The sequence below is a fragment of the Triplophysa rosa genome, linkage group LG17, assembly GCF_024868665.1.
Source record: "Triplophysa rosa linkage group LG17, Trosa_1v2, whole genome shotgun sequence".
Lineage (NCBI taxonomy): Eukaryota > Metazoa > Chordata > Actinopteri > Cypriniformes > Nemacheilidae > Triplophysa > Triplophysa rosa.
In genome coordinates this window covers 2,983,476-3,001,668 of record NC_079906.1, presented here as the reverse complement: position 1 = coordinate 3,001,668, position 18,193 = coordinate 2,983,476, and the positions used below count along the sequence as shown (strand labels likewise).

Here is an 18,193-nt window from a genome sequence, read left to right as displayed (position 1 = left end):
ATTTTCCCACGGTAACCTGGGTTTAAATGCTTTCCACAAAGAAAGACCAGTCAAATAAATAAGCACTTTTAATTACACTTTTATATTATTGCATATCATATTATTATTCAACATATTTCCAACGTTTAATAACCGGGCTATACAAATAATTTTGCCAAGATAAATAAAAAATGTGCACACTGTTACCATGGATTTGCAGTCTTTAACGCTGATTTACACTATATGAAATTGCAACTTTGACAACAGTAACGATTTATATTGACGGTTGCTAATAATAGAGTGAAAAAGAACAAAATAATCAACTCAACACATGTACAGTGATGAAAACTACTGCTTACCACTACCCATTACTAATAACACTTCAAGCATTGGGATCAAAACAATCAAGAACATCACAATTTTGCAGGCAGGTTATGTTTTAAAGTCAACACCTTGTCAAGAACAAGTAGTTTGGGCAGTGTCAAATATCAGCGAGTGTGTGAGTTATGCTGGCTCATAAGAGACACACGAGACAGAGCTGCCTCGTCCTCCCAAATGAACATATCACAGTCTACAACATGTACTTGCACATAAATAAAATGTGCTGTGCAAATCAAATACTGGTGACATAAGAAAACGAGAGAGTACAAGTCATGCTACTGTGGTGCATGGTTTCAATCACTTTTAACTCCTGACTGAATGCAGTTAACTGAAAAGACACGAGCACAGATCAAATTGATCAAATGTTTTCATAAATGGATCGAAGATCGAGTATAAGATAATTCCCAACTTAATAGTAAACTCGATAAGTAATCTCACATTTTATAAGTCATATAAATGGCATGGTACAATTGACATAGGCTACATTGTACAATTCCGTTTTCTTCATGCAGTTTGTTGCTGTTAATGGGCTTTGGTAACATGGGTACATGTACTGTATTCATTTGCATTTAGCAGAAACTTTTGATTAAAGGAACGAAAAATCAGTTAATAGTACAATATTGATTCATTCTAGAAGTACAGTAAAAGGAGAATTTTTTGGCATACATTTGGTAAAAACTACTAATAAAGAAAAACACTAAAGAAACTGAATTTAAGGTAAAAATATATTTTTAAGTACTTTTATTATGAAAAGTAAATAACATCATAACATTATTTGTAACAAATTACATTGTTTGTAAACATTTTGCATTAGAGTTTAGCTGTGCTTTAATGCAGAGTAATTTTGATTATCTTTATTATCTTACCCGGCCTGCCTGGGGACCAACACAAATTGTTTGTCCTCCTTCTGGCATGGCTTCTATAGTCCATCTTTGCTAACACATTTCCAACCCACCTCTGTGTCTATTCTCATAACTTCAACACACTCCAGCGCTTCAACCATAGCACTGATAGTCAGGAAATTCTACACCAGTGTAATCATATTTCACACAGACATAGACCTCTCCCCCTGCCCAGGTGCTGTCAGCCAAAACATACGCCCTCAGTGAAAGATCCAAAATAAAAAAGCCAATGACACATTAAAGGAATGGTTCATCTTTAAAATGACAATTCTGTCATCATTTACTCACCCTGTTGTCATTTTAAACCTGGTTGATTTTCTTTATTCTGCAAAACACTACAGAAGATATTTTGAAAAATGTTGGTAACCAAAAACCATTGGTCCCCACTGACTTCTACTGTAAGGACACTAAACCAATGCAAGTCAATGGGGACAAAAGATTTTCTGTTACCAATATTTTTCAAAATATCTTCTCAAGTCATACAGGTTCGAAATGACAAGAGGGCATGTAAATAATGACAGAATTTTCATTTTGAAGGTGAACTATCCCTTTAATACCAGATCAAACAAGAGTAAGATACGATTATGAATGTGAAAAAAGGGGTTCGTAAAAAGAGAGAGGACGGGGGTTGGCACAAGGGGGACCATTCAGGGACAGGGGAACATTTCTATATTTTTCTCAGTTGATGAAGGCACAGTGCAGGGGTCCTAACGTCTGCAGACAGTGTCGATATTACACGTATGTGGTGTACGGTTACGGTACGCAGGGGTCAGAAAGGGCAAACAAATGCTGGATATCCCACAGCCATCATATTACACAGTTCATCTAGGATCTCGGCATGCTTAGTAATGACAACCTCATGGTTGCATGGTTATGCTTTAATTAATTTATTTCTTCTTAACGCCATTCCAGCATCTACGGCTATATTCATGGCGAGAAACCAGTTAATTCATACACAAGTCAGTGTTATGTTTTTATTATCGAAGGCAAGGCAAGGTTAAGGCAAGTTTATATATATAGCACATTTCATACACAAGGGCAATTCAAAGTGCTTTACATAAAATGATTGACAAAGAGAAATAAGACGTATCTTTAAAATGCAAATGATTTAAGATCACAAGTACAACTTTAGATTTTAAGAAACAATAAAACAGCAATAAATTTGATTAAAAATGTGAGTGTATTTATATAAAAAGATAAGAACAAAAGAAAAAGAAATTAGAAATAGAAGTGCAGTTGATGTAAACAAGTACAGTGCTCAGGTTGTAAATGCACAGCTAAACAAGTGTGTTTTTAAACTGGATTTAAAAGTAGCTACTGTTGAAGACAACATCTGATGTCTTCTGGAAGCAGATTCCAGCTACGGATGGCGTAATGGATAAACGCTGACTCGCCTTGTTTTGAGTGAACCCTTGTTATCTCTAACTTGACATTTGATTCTGGCTATGTTTCTGAGATGGTAGTATGCTGATTTGCTTATTGCTTTGACATGACTGCTGAAACAAAGGTCAGACTCTAAAATGACACCAAGAGTTTTTACCTTACTTTGTGTCTTTAGACCTCTTAAGTCAAGGTATGTGTTTACCTTCTTAGTTTCATCCTTGTTACCAAATACAATGACTTCAGTTTTGTCTTTATTTAACTGAAGGAAGTTTTGACACATCCATCTGTTAATTTTATCAATGCACTGGCAAAGAGAGTCAATAGGCCTGTAGTCCTTTGGTGAGAGGGCTATCTGAGTGTCATCTGCATAGCTCTGGTAAGCAATTTGGTACTTTTTCATCCACTGCAAATTATGTTGCTCAACATGAGTTTATTATAATATCCTCTTATTGCAACACTTTATTGGATTCTTCATGTGCACTTAATGTGTCCGTTCAATTCTTTCACTAAGTGGACATTATTAGTGCATCTAGTATTAGAAAAATTTCAATAATTTCAAATATGATGCTATGTAAGCAATGTAAAGTTTGCAGCTATTTAAAATGACTCGTAAAACATTGGAGCCAACAAGAAACAGTAATCACAACCCATTACTTCTGTAATGTGTATTTCTAAATTAAACAGAGCCTTCCACAAGAATAAAAATATAGACCTGAACGTGAGTCTTTCAGTGGATTGTGGAATGCCCTGCCAACCAGCAGCTCCTGTTACCATAACTATTATTTTCTCTTATTGCGCAACTTTCAAAATTACTACCTTGATGCCAACCGGCAATAAATTACTGTGCTGTATAATAAATCAATGCATAACAACTAAATGAGCACTGTGCAACCTAGATGATTTTAGCTGAAATATGTGATTAAAAACATTATGTGATCAAAACCTTTCTCAAGAAAGTAAAAGGGATCACTTTTAATTTCATGTTGACCCTATTGGTTTTATTGGGCATGTATTCTAATCTCACTCTCTGTATTTGTTTTGTGTATTTGTGCATCAGCTCACCTTGAGTCTGGAGGATGTGAAGGATTTTGCCTGTGATCTGACGGATGGCATCCGTATCAGACACTTTGGGCTCTTCGTTCAGTCTGTCCAGCTGACTCAGCAACATCAGCACCCGGGAAGCACTGGGAACACAGGAAACCATCACAAATGCTAAACAACTGTCAAAGCTTTGTGTGTAAGATATAGAAAGAACTAACCATTTTTCCATTGCCATTTTGGGTTTATTCATTCCTTGTCACATTTACAGCTCAATCTGACAGCTAGGGCAAAACAAGGCAGAAATAATTTACAGAGATAATAACAGAAAAAGTCACATTGGTGAGGCTTATGTACGATCTGCATACAATCTAGTAACGTTACCTAAAGCATATGGCAAACAAAAAAGCAGCATGCGACGATAACGCATCAATATCAAAAGTCTATGCAGCGTTGTTATCATCGGGTCGAAAATATTTTTACTATTATGAAACATGGCGTGAGTAAAGAAAAGGTCTTACAGTTGAAATCATTAACGTTAGATGGTTTAAAAAAGGTTGACCATGGTTATTCAGAGATAGATCCGATGAAGAATTAAATTCAACTGCCTTTAATTCCTAAACTAATAAAAAAACCTTCCAGTATTAAGAGTACTCATGTTCATGTCAGATCCACCTGTCCTCCAGATGAAACTCTACTGCTAGCACAGATCCGCTAAGGGGACAGCACATATCTGCTACTGACACAGCATAAACATAGCGGCAAACTGGGAATAAAAAACATGCGTTTACTAACCTTTAAAACATGCGAGATATGCGCCATCTGAGCTCCTTGCACGTATCTCTATTGGCAACACAGACACAAGACCCCTAATGGTATTATTATTTACATTAACCCACAAGAGACTCGGAAGTGAGGGCGCGTCCCAGTAACGGCGATCTGGCGCACAATCTACGATTTACAATGCATTGTACATCAAAGTCTTTCGCAATGATGATCTACAGATCAGCGTTTTAATGTAGCTCCACCTCTTTCCGGTAAGACGTAAGCGACGTTGCTTATCCCAAAAGAGTCAAAAGAAAACATTTTTAAATAAATATTTTATTTTAATTATTTTAGATTCAAATTTTAACAAAATCATGTTTCCTTATAGGTCTGTGAGAAATAATATGGACGTTTTCGTTCACAAAAGAATGCTTAAACATATTAGGTTCCCAGTTTATCCCAAAATTAAAGAAACCCAACCCAAACTTAAAAAATATATGATATTTGTCCTTCCGGAGAGTTACTAAGGGTTAGATTTAATTTTGATATGGTATTATGTAAATTGTTTTACAGAAAACACAGAGCGTATTTTCTTTGCTTGCAAATATTCCAGTGTTTTCTGGGACAAAGTACAATTATGGTTGAAGGAGAAAAATGTGGTTGAACTAAACCTAAAAAAATTTAACTCAAATATATATTAAATATGGAAACTATGAAGAAGGAAGACAAAACGTTTTTTTTATTAATAATATAGGCCTACTTCTGTTAGCCAAGAATTGTATTCATAATGTGAAATAGATTTCAGATATCAATAAATCTGAGAGTAATTGAAGATATCTAAAATGGCTTTCCTACTAGTAACAATAACATTATTGATATCAAGAATTAACATTGTCACTAGTGAAAAATTAATTATTGATATCAGAAATTGACATTTTAACATGTAATTCAATTACAGATATCAAGAATTACGTTTTTTACTAGTTGAAATTCAATTGTTGATATCAAGAATTCACATTTTTACTAGTGAAAATGTAATTACTGATATCAAAAATAGCAATTGTTACTAGTAGAAATTATATTCTTGATATCAAGAATTATAATTTTTACTAGTAAAAATTGAATTGTTGATATCAAAAATTCATATCCTGAGAATGATTAAAAGCTAATCCGGCTTGCCATAGGGGACAAACAATCCAAACAATCCAAGAATTGGCCCCATCAACACCAAGGGGTTTCACTTCTCCATTGGTCAGCAGAGTGGGGGACTATATAATCTAACAATCACAATGTCAATGTCCATACTCTTTAAAAAAAGATCAATGTACCGTGATAAAGCGTCTGCTAAAATGCATATATTTAACGAGTAGTAGATCGGCCTTACACAGCATACAAACGACAGCTTGAGTAATTTAAATCCTGCAATTAAAGATGACACAAAATATATCGCTATAAACCTAGAACTACATGTCCCACAATGCAATGGGAATGATGCGTCATTCACTGGCGTCCGCTGCGACAGTGCTGAATATTTTCCATAGCACAGAAAGCCTGACCATCAAAAGGTATTCATATATTTTCTTTTTAAACGTCCTTTTGGTAGTGAAGGTATATCTTCATTCTTCATGTATTATAAACATAAAACGTATGTATAAACCAGTAACGTTACTTATACATTTTGAAGTTAAACTGCTAATTGACCACAGTATCTGTGCTAATGTCATCTTTGTAATTGTTCATGTGCAAGAAGACACTTCGACAACACGTCTCTTTAGAATAATAAGGTTCTGAGTTATTCACATATTCTTATTCTGTGACTTATTTACATTATGTGATGTTTTTTTCTTTACGTTGTGTACATGTTAGGACTTTTTTAGAAAACAAAATGGTTTAGCCTGTCTACCAAGTCAAATAGAAAGCAAAATCTTTGAAGCTTGTTATCTCAAAACCGCTCAGAATGCCAGTAGGGGCGAGCATATAATTCTAAGGCGACAAGTAGTTCAGTGCTGTTTGGTGTTTCTTTTTTTTTGTTGCATAGTACAAGTGTACTGTATTGCTTATTTATACAATTTAAGCTTAAGTCTGTAATGCAAGTAAATGAAGCTAAAGTATGATCATACAGTAAGTCGGAGATCTGACACATCGGTACAGTTATATCAGCAGACGTCTGAAGTCAACTGCAGCTGCTACCAAATTTAAGTCAATATCTTGTGAACTGGCAAGGCAACGTGTGCAATCAAATCTTTCTAACACATGTATGCATTTTTTATTGTGTTAGAAGCTGTCTCCATGGTGATGAAGTCATCAGTAGAGGAGGAGGAGGGAGGCTGGGGTCTAGGAATCCCAGAAAAGATGAGAAACAATGCCAACTGGGTAGACATCACCCTAGACTTCAAAGGAGCTTGTAAAGGTGTGATTTAATGTTTTAGCTAATAACATTATCTGGGGATGTGGCATAGTGTTTAAAAATAAGAGTTGACAATCCAAAGTTTGCTGGTTAAATCTTAAAAAGACTTAAGCCATAGAGAACAGTGTGCCCTTAGGCACTTAGAGGTGCTGCAGGATAAAAATGCTTGTCAACCCTGTCTTATATGTCTTATTGTAAGATGATGCTCTGTGTGCAAATATACCAACTTCCCTACTATGTGGTATGTGGAAAAACTGCATGTCAACTGTGTATGATGATAGAACAGAATATAAAGCATCAATAAAACAAAATGTGAATTGTTTTCCCACTCTAAAATTCCTACTGTGTCCAGTCGACACTTGTCCCATGAGGCAATGGGACGGGGTAGAGCTGTCAGATTTGAAAATGACAAATGTAGTAGTATGTCTGAAGTCTCTTTATAGTACCCCTTGGCCTGTACTGTATATTGAACACCTGCTGCTAGGGCTGCACGGTTAATCGTATTTCAATCATGATAACGATTTATGCTTCCCACAATTAATTGAGCATAATCGTTGTGATATTAATGTTTTAAAAACGAGCAAAAAGCTCCCGATAAGGTCGAAAAATCACCGCAAAGCTTGTATCTTTTAAACTGCCACTTTACAGGCAATACAGAAAACAACATTTTTTTCACTGCCTTTGCACACTGCATTAAATTTGCTGAATTTAATAAATGCTTTTCTTTGTTGCAGAACTCAAACTTGGCGAGTTGCTACATGATAAACTGTAAGTATATTTACTCTGTGTCCTTTAAATATTCTTCCCTTATGAAGGTGCATTCAGACTGTGTCGCTTTCTTTACAGATTTATCACGTATAATGGAAAAAAACAGAATACATTTTTTTACAGATTTTTCATGTATTTTTGAAATACGGTCAAAAATGTAAAACTAATTTACAAGAAAAACAGGGGAAAACTGTTGTTTTACCTTTTATTTCTGGTGCCCCAGCTGCCAGAAAGTTTCTGTTTTTTGACAAGATTGTTTTACAGTTTATTTTTTAAATAAGGTCAAAAACCTTAAAATTACAGAACCGCAAATTGACAAGAAAAACAGGGAATTAAAAAAAAAAAAAATCCTTATATCCTGTAATTTTACAGGGAAAACTGTTTAAACGTTATTTTACGGTATATTTCTGTCGCCCCAGCTGACAGAAAATTACTGTTTTTTTCAAATAAAGTGTTTATCTTTAAACCAAAGACTTTTTAAGATTTAGGAGCACTTTTGAATGTAATCTGAAATTTGGTTAAATTTTGAGACTTTGTGTTTCTGCAGGTTTGGCCTGTTTGAGGCAATGTCAGCCATTGAAATGATGGATCCTAAAATGGATGCTGGGATGATCGGAAACCAAGTTAACCGTAAAGTTCTCAGCTTTGAACAGGCCGTTAAGGTAGCACCTGTAGTACTGCTATCAAATGATGCATCTCTCATGATATTTGGTTCATGATCTTGCTACCTTAAATGGGTGAATTTCAAATAACCAGTAAGCAACAAAAATTAAAAGAAAGACCTAAGAAATCATATTTTGCATGAGGACTATGGGACTATTTTAATGAGCAATAAAGTACATTTTCTCTCCAACATTCTCATTCATGTAATGTAGTAAATACCGATACATTATTTAAGCATATAGTTGCATTTCTTGTTCTTCCTTGAACTTATTCTTACTATAAAATAATAACTGTAAACAGTGTACTGTTTTACATCGATAAGTATACACTGACATCTCTCTCTGTGAAGGACGAGGCCATTAGAGTGAAAGACCTGAGTGTTCCTGAGCTCATCGGGATCATGGACACGTGTTTCTGTTGTCTGGTCAGTATTATATCATTTACCATCACTTTGTTGTGTCTCATAAACCTGTAACAAGCTTTCTGTCACTGTTGTCTTTAACTTTCTCAGATCACATGGCTGGAAGGTCATTCTCTCGCTCAGACCGTGTTTACATGTCTGTATGTTCATAACCCGGATCTGATTCAAGACCCTGCTCTTAAAGCATTTGCATTAGGCATCCTCAAAATCTGTGACATTGCCCGTGAGAAAGTCAACAAAGCCGCTGTTTTTGAGGAGGCAAGACATATTTGTTTTTGACTGTTTGAATAATGTTTCGTTGTATTATGTTTTTATGATATCTAATGTAAAAGACATAGTATATTCATGTATTTTTATTTTGTGTAATTTTACGAATTGCTGTTTTGTATATTATGAATTGTTCCGTGAATATTCATTTATGTGTTTGAATCAGGAAGATTTTCAGGCGATGACATATGGCTTTAAAATGGCAAACAATGTAACAGATTTGAGAGTTACAGGTCAGTAAAGAGACCGATCAGGTAACATTTGACTATTTTACTATAAGTTATATAAAATATTATTGATGAGGAGTTAAAATTTATAAGCAAAAAAAATCGGGACACAACACATCTACGATTATGTTGAATTACATTGTTATATTATGCAAGGATGCAGACTACTGAATTTTGGCAGAAATGTGTCTAATTGTGATGAAAATAACAATTTTAATATCCTTTTGCATTGAATCCTGGAAAATGTATTTCCATTTTATTAGGTATGCTAAAAGATGTTGAGGAAGAACTTCAAAGAAAAGTAAAGGTATGTTGATCTATCTCAAGCCTTCATCTATTTTCATGATTCCTCTCGTGTTAAATGCGTCTCTGCTTTCTTACAGAGCACACGCAGTCGACAGGGTGAACAGAGAGATCCTGAAGTGGAACTGGATGCAAGTTTTTCATATACAAGCCACTTCTTCAAGACAAAACAGATAACTACCGCACAAAAGTAAAAGGGATAGTTCACCTAAAAATAAAAATTCTCTCATCATTCACTATACTTGCCCTTTTGTCATTTCAAACCTGTATCACTTACTTTCTTTCGCAAAACACAAAAGAAGATATTTTGACAAATGTTGTTAACTGGCATTGGTTTTGTGTCCATACAATAGAAGTGAATGGGGTCCAGTTCTGTTCGGTTACTGACTTTCTTCAAAATATCTTCTTTTGTGTTCTGCAGAAGAAAGAAAGGCATAAAGGTTTGAAATGATAAGAGGGTTAGTAAATGATGACCGAATTTTCATTTTTGGGTGAACTATCACTTTAAGGTAAAAGAAAACTTTTGCATGATCTTCGATCAGAATCTTAATTTGATCTGAAGTTATATTTAAATATTTATTAGTTATATAAAAACCTTCCTTTTATTATGAAAACAAAAAATAATTGTTTAAAAGCTTCCATTTTATAAAACGACAACATAACATTTCTGCTAATTATAGGCAATAAAGAGCTACTTTGAAGATGCTAAAGTATAACAACGTTTTTATTTATTTTATTAATTTTATAATAACTTTTCCATTGTTTTATATCAACTCTATGAGTTAAGTATTCTAAAGTGTGAGAAAAATAGAAATAAGGAATGGGTAAGTGACCCTAAATTATGAAACGGTAGTGTGGTAATTTTCACAGAGATGTCATTTTTTCTTTTACTTCTCAGCATCAGCAGTGTTCGGCTCTCTTCAGCCGTGTTAAATTCACCCGCCTGCTGCTCAGCGCACTTATTTCCTTCACTAAAAAAGAGGTAGGCCACTAATTTTCTGTAAAGCTGCTTTGCAACAATGCACATTGCGCAAAGCATTATACATATAAAATTGAGGTAACAACCACTTACTTTTATTGGTTAATTTCACAATCTGTTTTTCTTGTTTAAGACGAGTGCTGTTGGTGAAGCACAGAAGCTGATGACGCAGGCCGCAGATTTACTGCCTGCGATACACTCCACCATCCAGTATGGGATACAGTCACAGAATGACACCACCAAAGGAGGTAAAGCCCTGCTTACGTGAGCTCAGTAGTATTCTAGTACATGCCTTTTCAAAAATGTGCTATTTATCATCGGCTATAATTCATTTATTCAACATTCAATGTTGAAAAATGCAGGTTACCAGTATGAAGTAGTATTAGCTGGTCATGTGATCTCATAATGTCTCTGTGAACTTCACTCCCAAGACTTTATCTCGTATGGGTGCACAAGATTTGAAACTTATTTCTCAAAAATACAATTTGTTTCCACAGTTGAAAATGACTAAATGCACCTTCACGGCCTTGACCAATCAAATATGATGAAATGAGTTTATTATGAAGTTAATTTTACAAGTGCCATTCTTTTTCTAGATCACCCGATCATGATGGGTTTTGAGCCGCTGGTTAACCAACGTCTGCTTCCACCCACTTTCCCACGCTATGCCAAGATTATCAAGAGAGAGGAAATGGTCAACTACTTCAGTAAACTAATCGAGCGCATTAAAACAATCTGTGAAGTCATCAACATAGCAAACCTGCACAGTATCTTGGTAAATAATTTGCCAATCCATTTGAATTACACACTAAAGTAAGAACATTGGAGGGGAGGGGGCCTGATGGACTAACCAATTTCATAGGTCACTGCCTAGATAAGGTTTTACAGCAAAAGCCCCGAAAGTCACAGGTTACAGTAATTATGGATACATACAGTAGTTAATTTATTAAATATTGAACCACGTGGTAGACTGTTTTTGTTTGCTAAGTATTTGTGTACAGTATGTTGGCTTTTATATAAAACTTTGTTTACATGTCAGGGATGAGATCTTCTGTGGAAGGATAAAGCACTTCATGAGCTTGATTAATAAAATATAATTTAATTGAAAATATTTTGTTCTTAATCTTTATACCCTGTCGATGTTTTATAAAAGCAGTAAGACACTCTGAGCTGTGGAATCTTGTTGTGCCAAACAGTGGTGACCAACTTTTACAATATGGCAGTGCAAAAATGTGATGCTGAGTGTGTTTATGTGTGTAGGATTTCTTCTGTGAGTTCAGTGAGCAGTCTCCATGTGTTCTGTCTAGATCACTGCTGCAGGTAAGAGTGCTGCCATCTCAAATAATAAAGCTCTGCTCTTGGATCATAATTGAAAGCCGTAACACCTAATTGTTGTCTGTCTGTTTGTGCGATGTAGACCACGTTTCTGATTGACAATAGGAAAGTGTTTGGGACTCATCTGATACAGGACATGATCAAGGATGCACTGCGCCATTTTGTAAGCCCTCCTGTTCTGTCCACAAAGTAGGTGACCATTTGTACTTTTTAACATTAAATATTCCTGTTTATATACACAGGTTTTTTTTGGGAGTACTTGATTCTGACAATTGCAGCATTTAGCCATATATTAGGGCTGTCAAACCATTAATCGCATCCAGAATAATAGTTTGTGTTTACATAATGTACAGCATGTATGTGCACTGAGCATATTAATGTTGTATTTATAAAACATACACATGCATGCATATATTTAAGAAAAATATAAACATTAATTAACGTTTATACTTAATTTAAATTATTGGTAAATATAAATAAATACATGTTAATATTTTGTGTATAATAATAATAATAATGTGTATACATGTCTGTGTTAATAGACGGATTAAAAGTGACAACATAAACAAACGTTACTGAGCATGCGCGCTTTCGTGGGATACAGTTAACATCCGGTACACATTCACAAACAATAGAGTGCCTGTAGATTATTTCTGATAAAGCTAAAGAAACCGAGAAGAACCGTTACTTGGCTAAACTTGTCTCTCCAATATTTTGGATTTAGACCGCTAGATGTCAATGTACCATATGGTTTGTTTAAATGCGACCAAACTACAGGACCCATTCAACAAATTGTTTATTTATTAAAATGAACATACAACAAAATTCAACAAATCGTTTATTTAATAAAATGATTATACAATAAAATAATAATACAAAGGAATATTAACACAACTTAAATGAAATATAAAGTTATATTATTAGACACTAGGCAAACACTAACCGGAAGTTAATTGCGGGTCAGGCTCGCGCAATACAAAATGAATAAGCACAGTACAGAGACATACTGTATATTATGTAAACACAAACTTTTTTATTCTGGATGCGATTAATCGAGATTAATCGTTTGACAATATATACAGGTGCTGGTCATATAATTAGAATATCATCAAAAAGTTGATTTATTTCACTAATTCCATTCAAAAAGTGATACTTGTATATTATATTCATTCATTACACACAGACTGATATATTTCAAATGTTTATTTCTTTTAATTTGATGATTATAACTGACAACTAATGAAAATCCCAAATTCAGTATCTCAGAAAATTAGAATATTACTTAAGACCAATACAAAGAAAGGATTTTTAGAAATCTTGGCCAACTGAAAAGTATGAACATGAAAAGTATGAGCATGTACAGCACTCAATACTTAGTTGGGGCTCCTTTTGCCTGAATTACTGCAGCAATGCGGCGTGGCATGGAGTCGATCAGTCTGTGGCACTGCTCAGGTGTTATGAGAGCCCAGGTTGCTCTGATAGTGGCCTTCAGCTCTTCTGCATTGTTGGGTCTGGCATATCGCATCTTCCTCTTCACAATACCCCATAGATTTTCTATGGGGTTAAGGTCAGGCGAGTTTGCTGGCCAATTAAGAACAGGGATACCATGGTCCTTAAACCAGGTACTGGTAGCTTTGGCACTGTGTGCAGGTGCCAAGTCCTGTTGGAAAATGAAATCTGCATCTCCATAAAGTTGGTCAGCAGCAGGAAGCATCAGAAGCGTCTCGCCTGGGCTAAAGACAAAAAGGACTGGACTGCTGCTGAGTGGTCCAAAGTTATGTTCTCTGATGAAAGTAAATTTTGCATTTCCTTTGGAAATCAGGGTCCCAGAGTCTGGAGGAAGAGAGGAGAGGCACAGAATCCACGTTGCTTGAGGTCCAGTGTAAAGTTTCCACAGTCAGTGATGGTTTGGGGTGCCATGTCATCTGCTGGTGTTGGTCCACTGTGTTTTCTGAGGTCCAAGGTCAACGCAGCCGTATACCAGGAAGTTTTAGAGCACTTCATGCTTCCTGCTGCTGACCAACTTTATGGAGATGCAGATTTCATTTTCCAACAGGACTTGGCACCTGCACACAGTGCCAAAGCTACCAGTACCTGGTTTAAGGACCATGGTATCCCTGTTCTTAATTGGCCAGCAAACTCGCCTGACCTTAACCCCATAGAAAATCTATGGGGTATTGTGAAGAGGAAGATGCGATATGCCAGACCCAACAATGCAGAAGAGCTGAAGGCCACTATCAGAGCAACCTGGCCTCTCATAACACCTGAGCAGTGCCACAGACTGATCGACTCCATGCCACGCCGCATTGCTGCAGTAATTCAGGCAAAAGGAGCCCCAACTAAGTATTGAGTGCTGTACATGCTCATACTTTTCATGTTCATACTTTTCAGTTGGCCAAGATTTCTAAAAATCCTTTCTTTGTATTGGTCTTAAGTAATATTCTAATTTTCTGAGATACTGAATTTGGGATTTTCATTAGTTGTCAGTTATAATCATCAAATTAAAAGAAATAAACATTTGAAATATATCAGTCTGTGTGTAATGAATGAATATAATATACAAGTTTCACTTTTTGAATGGAATTAGTGAAATAAATCAACTTTTTGATGATATTCTAATTATATGACCAGCACCTGTATACATATATTGGATACATGCATGGATAATGGATGGATAATGTTGCAGTGTTTGTCTCTTTGTATGTTGCTAGTAGTAACTTTAAAGGGATAGTTTACCCAAAAATAGGTATTCTTGCATCATTTACTCACCCTCATGTCATTACAAATCTCTATGCTGTATGTTATGCAGAGCACAAAAGAATAATGTTGGTAACCAAACAACATTGCTCCCCTTTTGACTTCCATTGTATGGACCCAAAACCCATGACACAATTCTTAAAATATCTTCTTTTGTGTTTTTCCTACAGAGGAAAGAAAGTCAAACAGGATTTGAAAGAAACGAGGGTGAATAAACAATGTCGTAATTTGTATTTTGGGGTAAACTATCCGTTTTAGATAATATACCAACAAGATGCTAAAATACTCTATATCAATTTATTAAAATATTTAAAAAATAATATATGTTATAATGTCTATGTTGGGATTTATGCTCCATCCTAGAGTTACACAAACATTTTGCTGGTGTTTTTTTCCACAGATGCAGTTTGAACAATAACCATCAAGCAAAAGATTACATTGACTCCTTCGTCACACACTGCTCACGGGTTTGTTATCATTTTTCTTGCGCATGTTAGTATAACTGAGGCTGAAAATGGGGTGAACAAGAGGGGACAAGGAGTCAATTTCAAAAGGAACGAAGATTTCCATCTTTTATCTATAAAATAGCCTCCAAACGCACATTGCAGACATACATAAAGTGTCATTTTTTGCATGTAAAAATATAAAAATGTCCCTAATTAGATCCCCCCAGCAAATCTCTGCCATTTCATTATAACATAGTATGAATTTAATGAAATAAGAGTGGTGTGACCCACAGCCCTTCTGCAGCCTCATCCAGATTCATGGACACAACAGAGCACGCCAGAGAGACAAACTGGGTCACATACTGGAGGAGTTTGCCACCCTTCAGGATGAGGTGTGTTTGTGCAGAAATACAGCTAGCAGTCTGGTTCAGTATGCAGCTTTTTGAAACAAGAATCATTAGTAGTAATAACACATTTAGACATTTTGTGTTATGACAGTCTGTGCCCTCTGAGTCACTTCTGATGCATCATCCAGCGTCTTTGGCTGTCTTTTAGGCTGAGAAGGTGGATGCTGCTCTTCACGGCCTGCTGATGAAGCTGGAACCTCAGCGGCAGCATTTGGCCTGTCTGGGCACCTGGATCCTCTATCACAACCTGAGAATCATGATCCAGTATCTGCTCAGTGGTTTTGAGCTGGAGCTGTACAGCATGCATGAGTATTATTACATTTACTGGTGAGACAGTTTCATGTCATTATTTTTTAAAGCTATAGACCCACCTGTTTCGTGCTGTAGTAGTGATATGTTTCTGTCCGTCGCTGTGTATATACACAGGTATCTATCAGAGTTCCTGTATGCATGGCTGATGTCCACGTTGAGTCGAGCGGACAGCTCTCAGATGGCAGAGGAGAGAATTCTGGAGGAACAGCTTAAAGTTCGGAGCAGCAAGAAAAGCAAAAAGAAGAAGAAAGGTTCTCGCAGACTGCCGAGTTGAACAATTGCATATTATTCTGTAGGATTCAGATCTTTTAAAAAGAAATAGCAACAAAAACATCTCTTGCACTTTATCTTACAGTATGTGCACTTACAGTGTACTGGGTTAAGTTTAGTCTCCGGGTTGGTACCTGTAGTTTACTGTGACAGTTGTATTAAAAATTCTGTCATCATTTAACCAATCATCCAACTCCAGTCATCATTTTTCATTGTTTCCTCAGTTCGCCCTTTGAGTAAAGAGATCAGCATGAGTCAAGCTTACCAAAACATGTGTGCTGGCATGTACAAGGTAATGGCACCAAAACCAGGGAACTCACAATAAAATGTTTACTTAGAATGCACTGTTAAGGGCCCTGTCAAGCTGAGTGTACATTTTGGCAGATGCGTTTATGTACGTGTGCATTATTCAAAGCAGTGCAAGTAATCTATACGTTTGTTTTTGATTATATGTGTTATGACATTAAATCCATGACCTTTGCGCTGCTAAAACACTGCTAAAACACTAGAAACACTCCCTCCAGTCTGATATTTCTGTCCCTTTTCCTCCGCAAGACAATGATAGCGCTCGATATGGACAAGAAGGTACGTAAACCTCAGTTTGAGCTGGACAGTGAGCAGGTCCGTTACGAGCATCGTTTCGCCCCCTTCAACAGCGTCGTCACACCGCCTCCTGTGCACTATATACAGTTTAAGGTACTCTTTTTCCTGTCTTCTTGTGTTGGAATTATTTGGTACATATATGACAGTAAACAAAGTATATGTGTGTTTTTAGGAAATGTCTGATTTAAAGAAGTACAATCCTCCTCCTCGCTCAGCGGATCTCTACATGGCAGCCAGCAAACATTTCCAGCAGGCCAAACTCATACTTGAAAACATCACCAGCCCAGATGCAGAGGCACATTAAACATTCTTGTATTCTTATAGCCAGTCAGTTGTTGAAATTACCCTGCTTATGTTGAATAATGACCTTGATTATTCAGATTGTTAATTATTGTCTAAAATGTAATTCATATGTTCTTCCGGGGTAATTTGGTGTCTTGTTGCAGGTCAATCGCATTCTTAAAGTGGCCAAACCCAATATTGTGGTAATGAAACTACTGGCTGGAGGTCACAAGAAGGAGACCAAGGTACAAGATGTGTAATTATATGATATATAAGAAATATTTAGGGTTTATTTCTGAAGTTATATTGGTTTACTATAAGATCTTAATTGCCAGTGATCAATAATCATGTGCTTCATTTGCAAAAGCAAACAAAAATGATGTATTCAGTACTGGACTTACAATCGAGGTCTATGGAAAAGACATACCACTGTAAATGAATCCTCCAAATCCTTGGAATTATAAGGTTCTATCTGCATTCTGAGCAGTTTTGATGATAAGCTTCAGTTTTTGCATTCCATTTGACTATAGATAAAACCTTTTTGTTTTTTTAAAGAAGTCCCAAAATGTACACAACGTAAAAAAACATCACATAACGTTAACAAGTTGTCACAGAATAGGAATATGTAAATAACTAAATTTTGACAAAAATGTCAAATTCCAAGGGGTTGAAATATTGAATTATAATTTGTAATTACAGCCACAAAATATAAATGTCAAACATTTAGAAATGAGACAAGTGTGCTAGTTTTTTACTTGTTAAAACCTTGTGAAAACTTCCCCAGTTGCCTGCAATATTGAAAAAAACAGTCCTTTAAATCATGTTGGCTTGTGATTTTGAGATTTTATAAATCAATGCTAAAGTAAATTGTGAAATGCGCTACATTTGAGTTGAACTGAACTAAATAACTGAGGACTTTTCTTTTCCATCCAGGCACTTCCTGAATTTGACTTCTCCGCACACAAATACTTTCCTGTAGTCAAGATAATTTGAGAAGAACCATGATTCCAGCAGAAACTCCTTCAAAGCATGGACTGAACCATTTTTGTGGCCACTGAATAAAATACTAGCCATAACTTTAGTGGGATTCATCTGGTTTCAATGTCCTTAGAATTTATACTTGCATCAGGTGCAGGTATTGGCAAGATCAATAGTGTATTGAGGTTATGTTTTTTTTTCGGTGTCATTAACAAATACAAAACTTAATGTGTAGAAGAGAGCAAATCCTTGCAAAACAATTTAATGTTTGTAAATGTTCTGGTGGAATTAAAACATTTCAGATGTTTTCTCAATACTGA

General features: G+C 35.8%; 2 protein-coding genes across 7 annotated transcripts in view; one reads left to right on the top strand and one right to left on the bottom strand.

The window, feature by feature from the left end:
• The window catches only part of agtpbp1 (ATP/GTP binding carboxypeptidase 1), a 96,503-nt gene extending 91,893 nt beyond the window's left edge, over positions 1-4,610 (bottom strand). For 3 of the 5 annotated variants that reach the window (XM_057356156.1, XM_057356155.1, XM_057356157.1), the window contains exons 1-3: positions 4,479-4,609; positions 3,905-3,967; positions 3,708-3,829 (exon numbers count right to left, since the gene is read on the bottom strand). In XM_057356156.1, the coding sequence (XP_057212139.1) occupies positions 3,708-3,829; positions 3,905-3,936 (154 nt within the window). In that variant the 5' untranslated portion in view covers positions 3,937-3,967; positions 4,479-4,609. Of the gene's footprint in view, positions 1-3,707; positions 3,830-3,904; positions 3,968-4,478 lie in introns of all 5 variants that reach the window. The other 2 variants (XM_057356159.1, XM_057356158.1) reach the window with 2 other exon arrangements.
• Positions 4,611-5,940: 1,330 nt separating this feature from the next.
• naa35 (N-alpha-acetyltransferase 35, NatC auxiliary subunit) lies at positions 5,941-18,187 on the top strand. Of its 2 annotated transcripts, none has more exons than XM_057356582.1 (23): positions 5,941-6,013; positions 6,727-6,858; positions 7,590-7,623; positions 8,171-8,285; positions 8,636-8,710; positions 8,798-8,965; positions 9,141-9,207; positions 9,465-9,508; positions 9,585-9,635; positions 10,403-10,486; positions 10,617-10,731; positions 11,080-11,258; positions 11,744-11,803; positions 11,901-12,007; positions 14,976-15,042; positions 15,315-15,413; positions 15,577-15,755; positions 15,855-15,991; positions 16,235-16,302; positions 16,566-16,706; positions 16,786-16,908; positions 17,060-17,140; positions 17,829-18,187. In XM_057356582.1, the coding sequence occupies exons 2-23, from the start codon at positions 6,738-6,740 to the stop codon at positions 17,886-17,888; spliced, it is 2,175 nt and encodes a 724-aa protein (XP_057212565.1). In that variant the 5' UTR covers positions 5,941-6,013; positions 6,727-6,737; the 3' UTR covers positions 17,889-18,187. The 2 variants fall into 2 exon arrangements, with proteins under 2 accessions (XP_057212565.1, XP_057212566.1); XM_057356583.1 differs by having other exon boundaries at positions 5,970-6,013; positions 6,730-6,858.
• The last annotated feature ends 6 nt before the right edge of the window (positions 18,188-18,193 follow it).

Excerpts from the sequence above, each read along its gene's own strand:
- naa35 (XM_057356582.1), top strand. The coding sequence starts at position 6,738 with ATGGTGATGAAGTCATCAGTAGAGGAGGAGGAGGGAGGCTGGGGTCTA. Across the intron at positions 8,711-8,797 it reads ACACGTGTTTCTGTTGTCTG|ATCACATGGCTGGAAGGTCA; the intron begins GTCAGTATTATA and ends TAACTTTCTCAG. Across the intron at positions 11,804-11,900 it reads TGTCTAGATCACTGCTGCAG|ACCACGTTTCTGATTGACAA; the intron begins GTAAGAGTGCTG and ends TGTGCGATGTAG.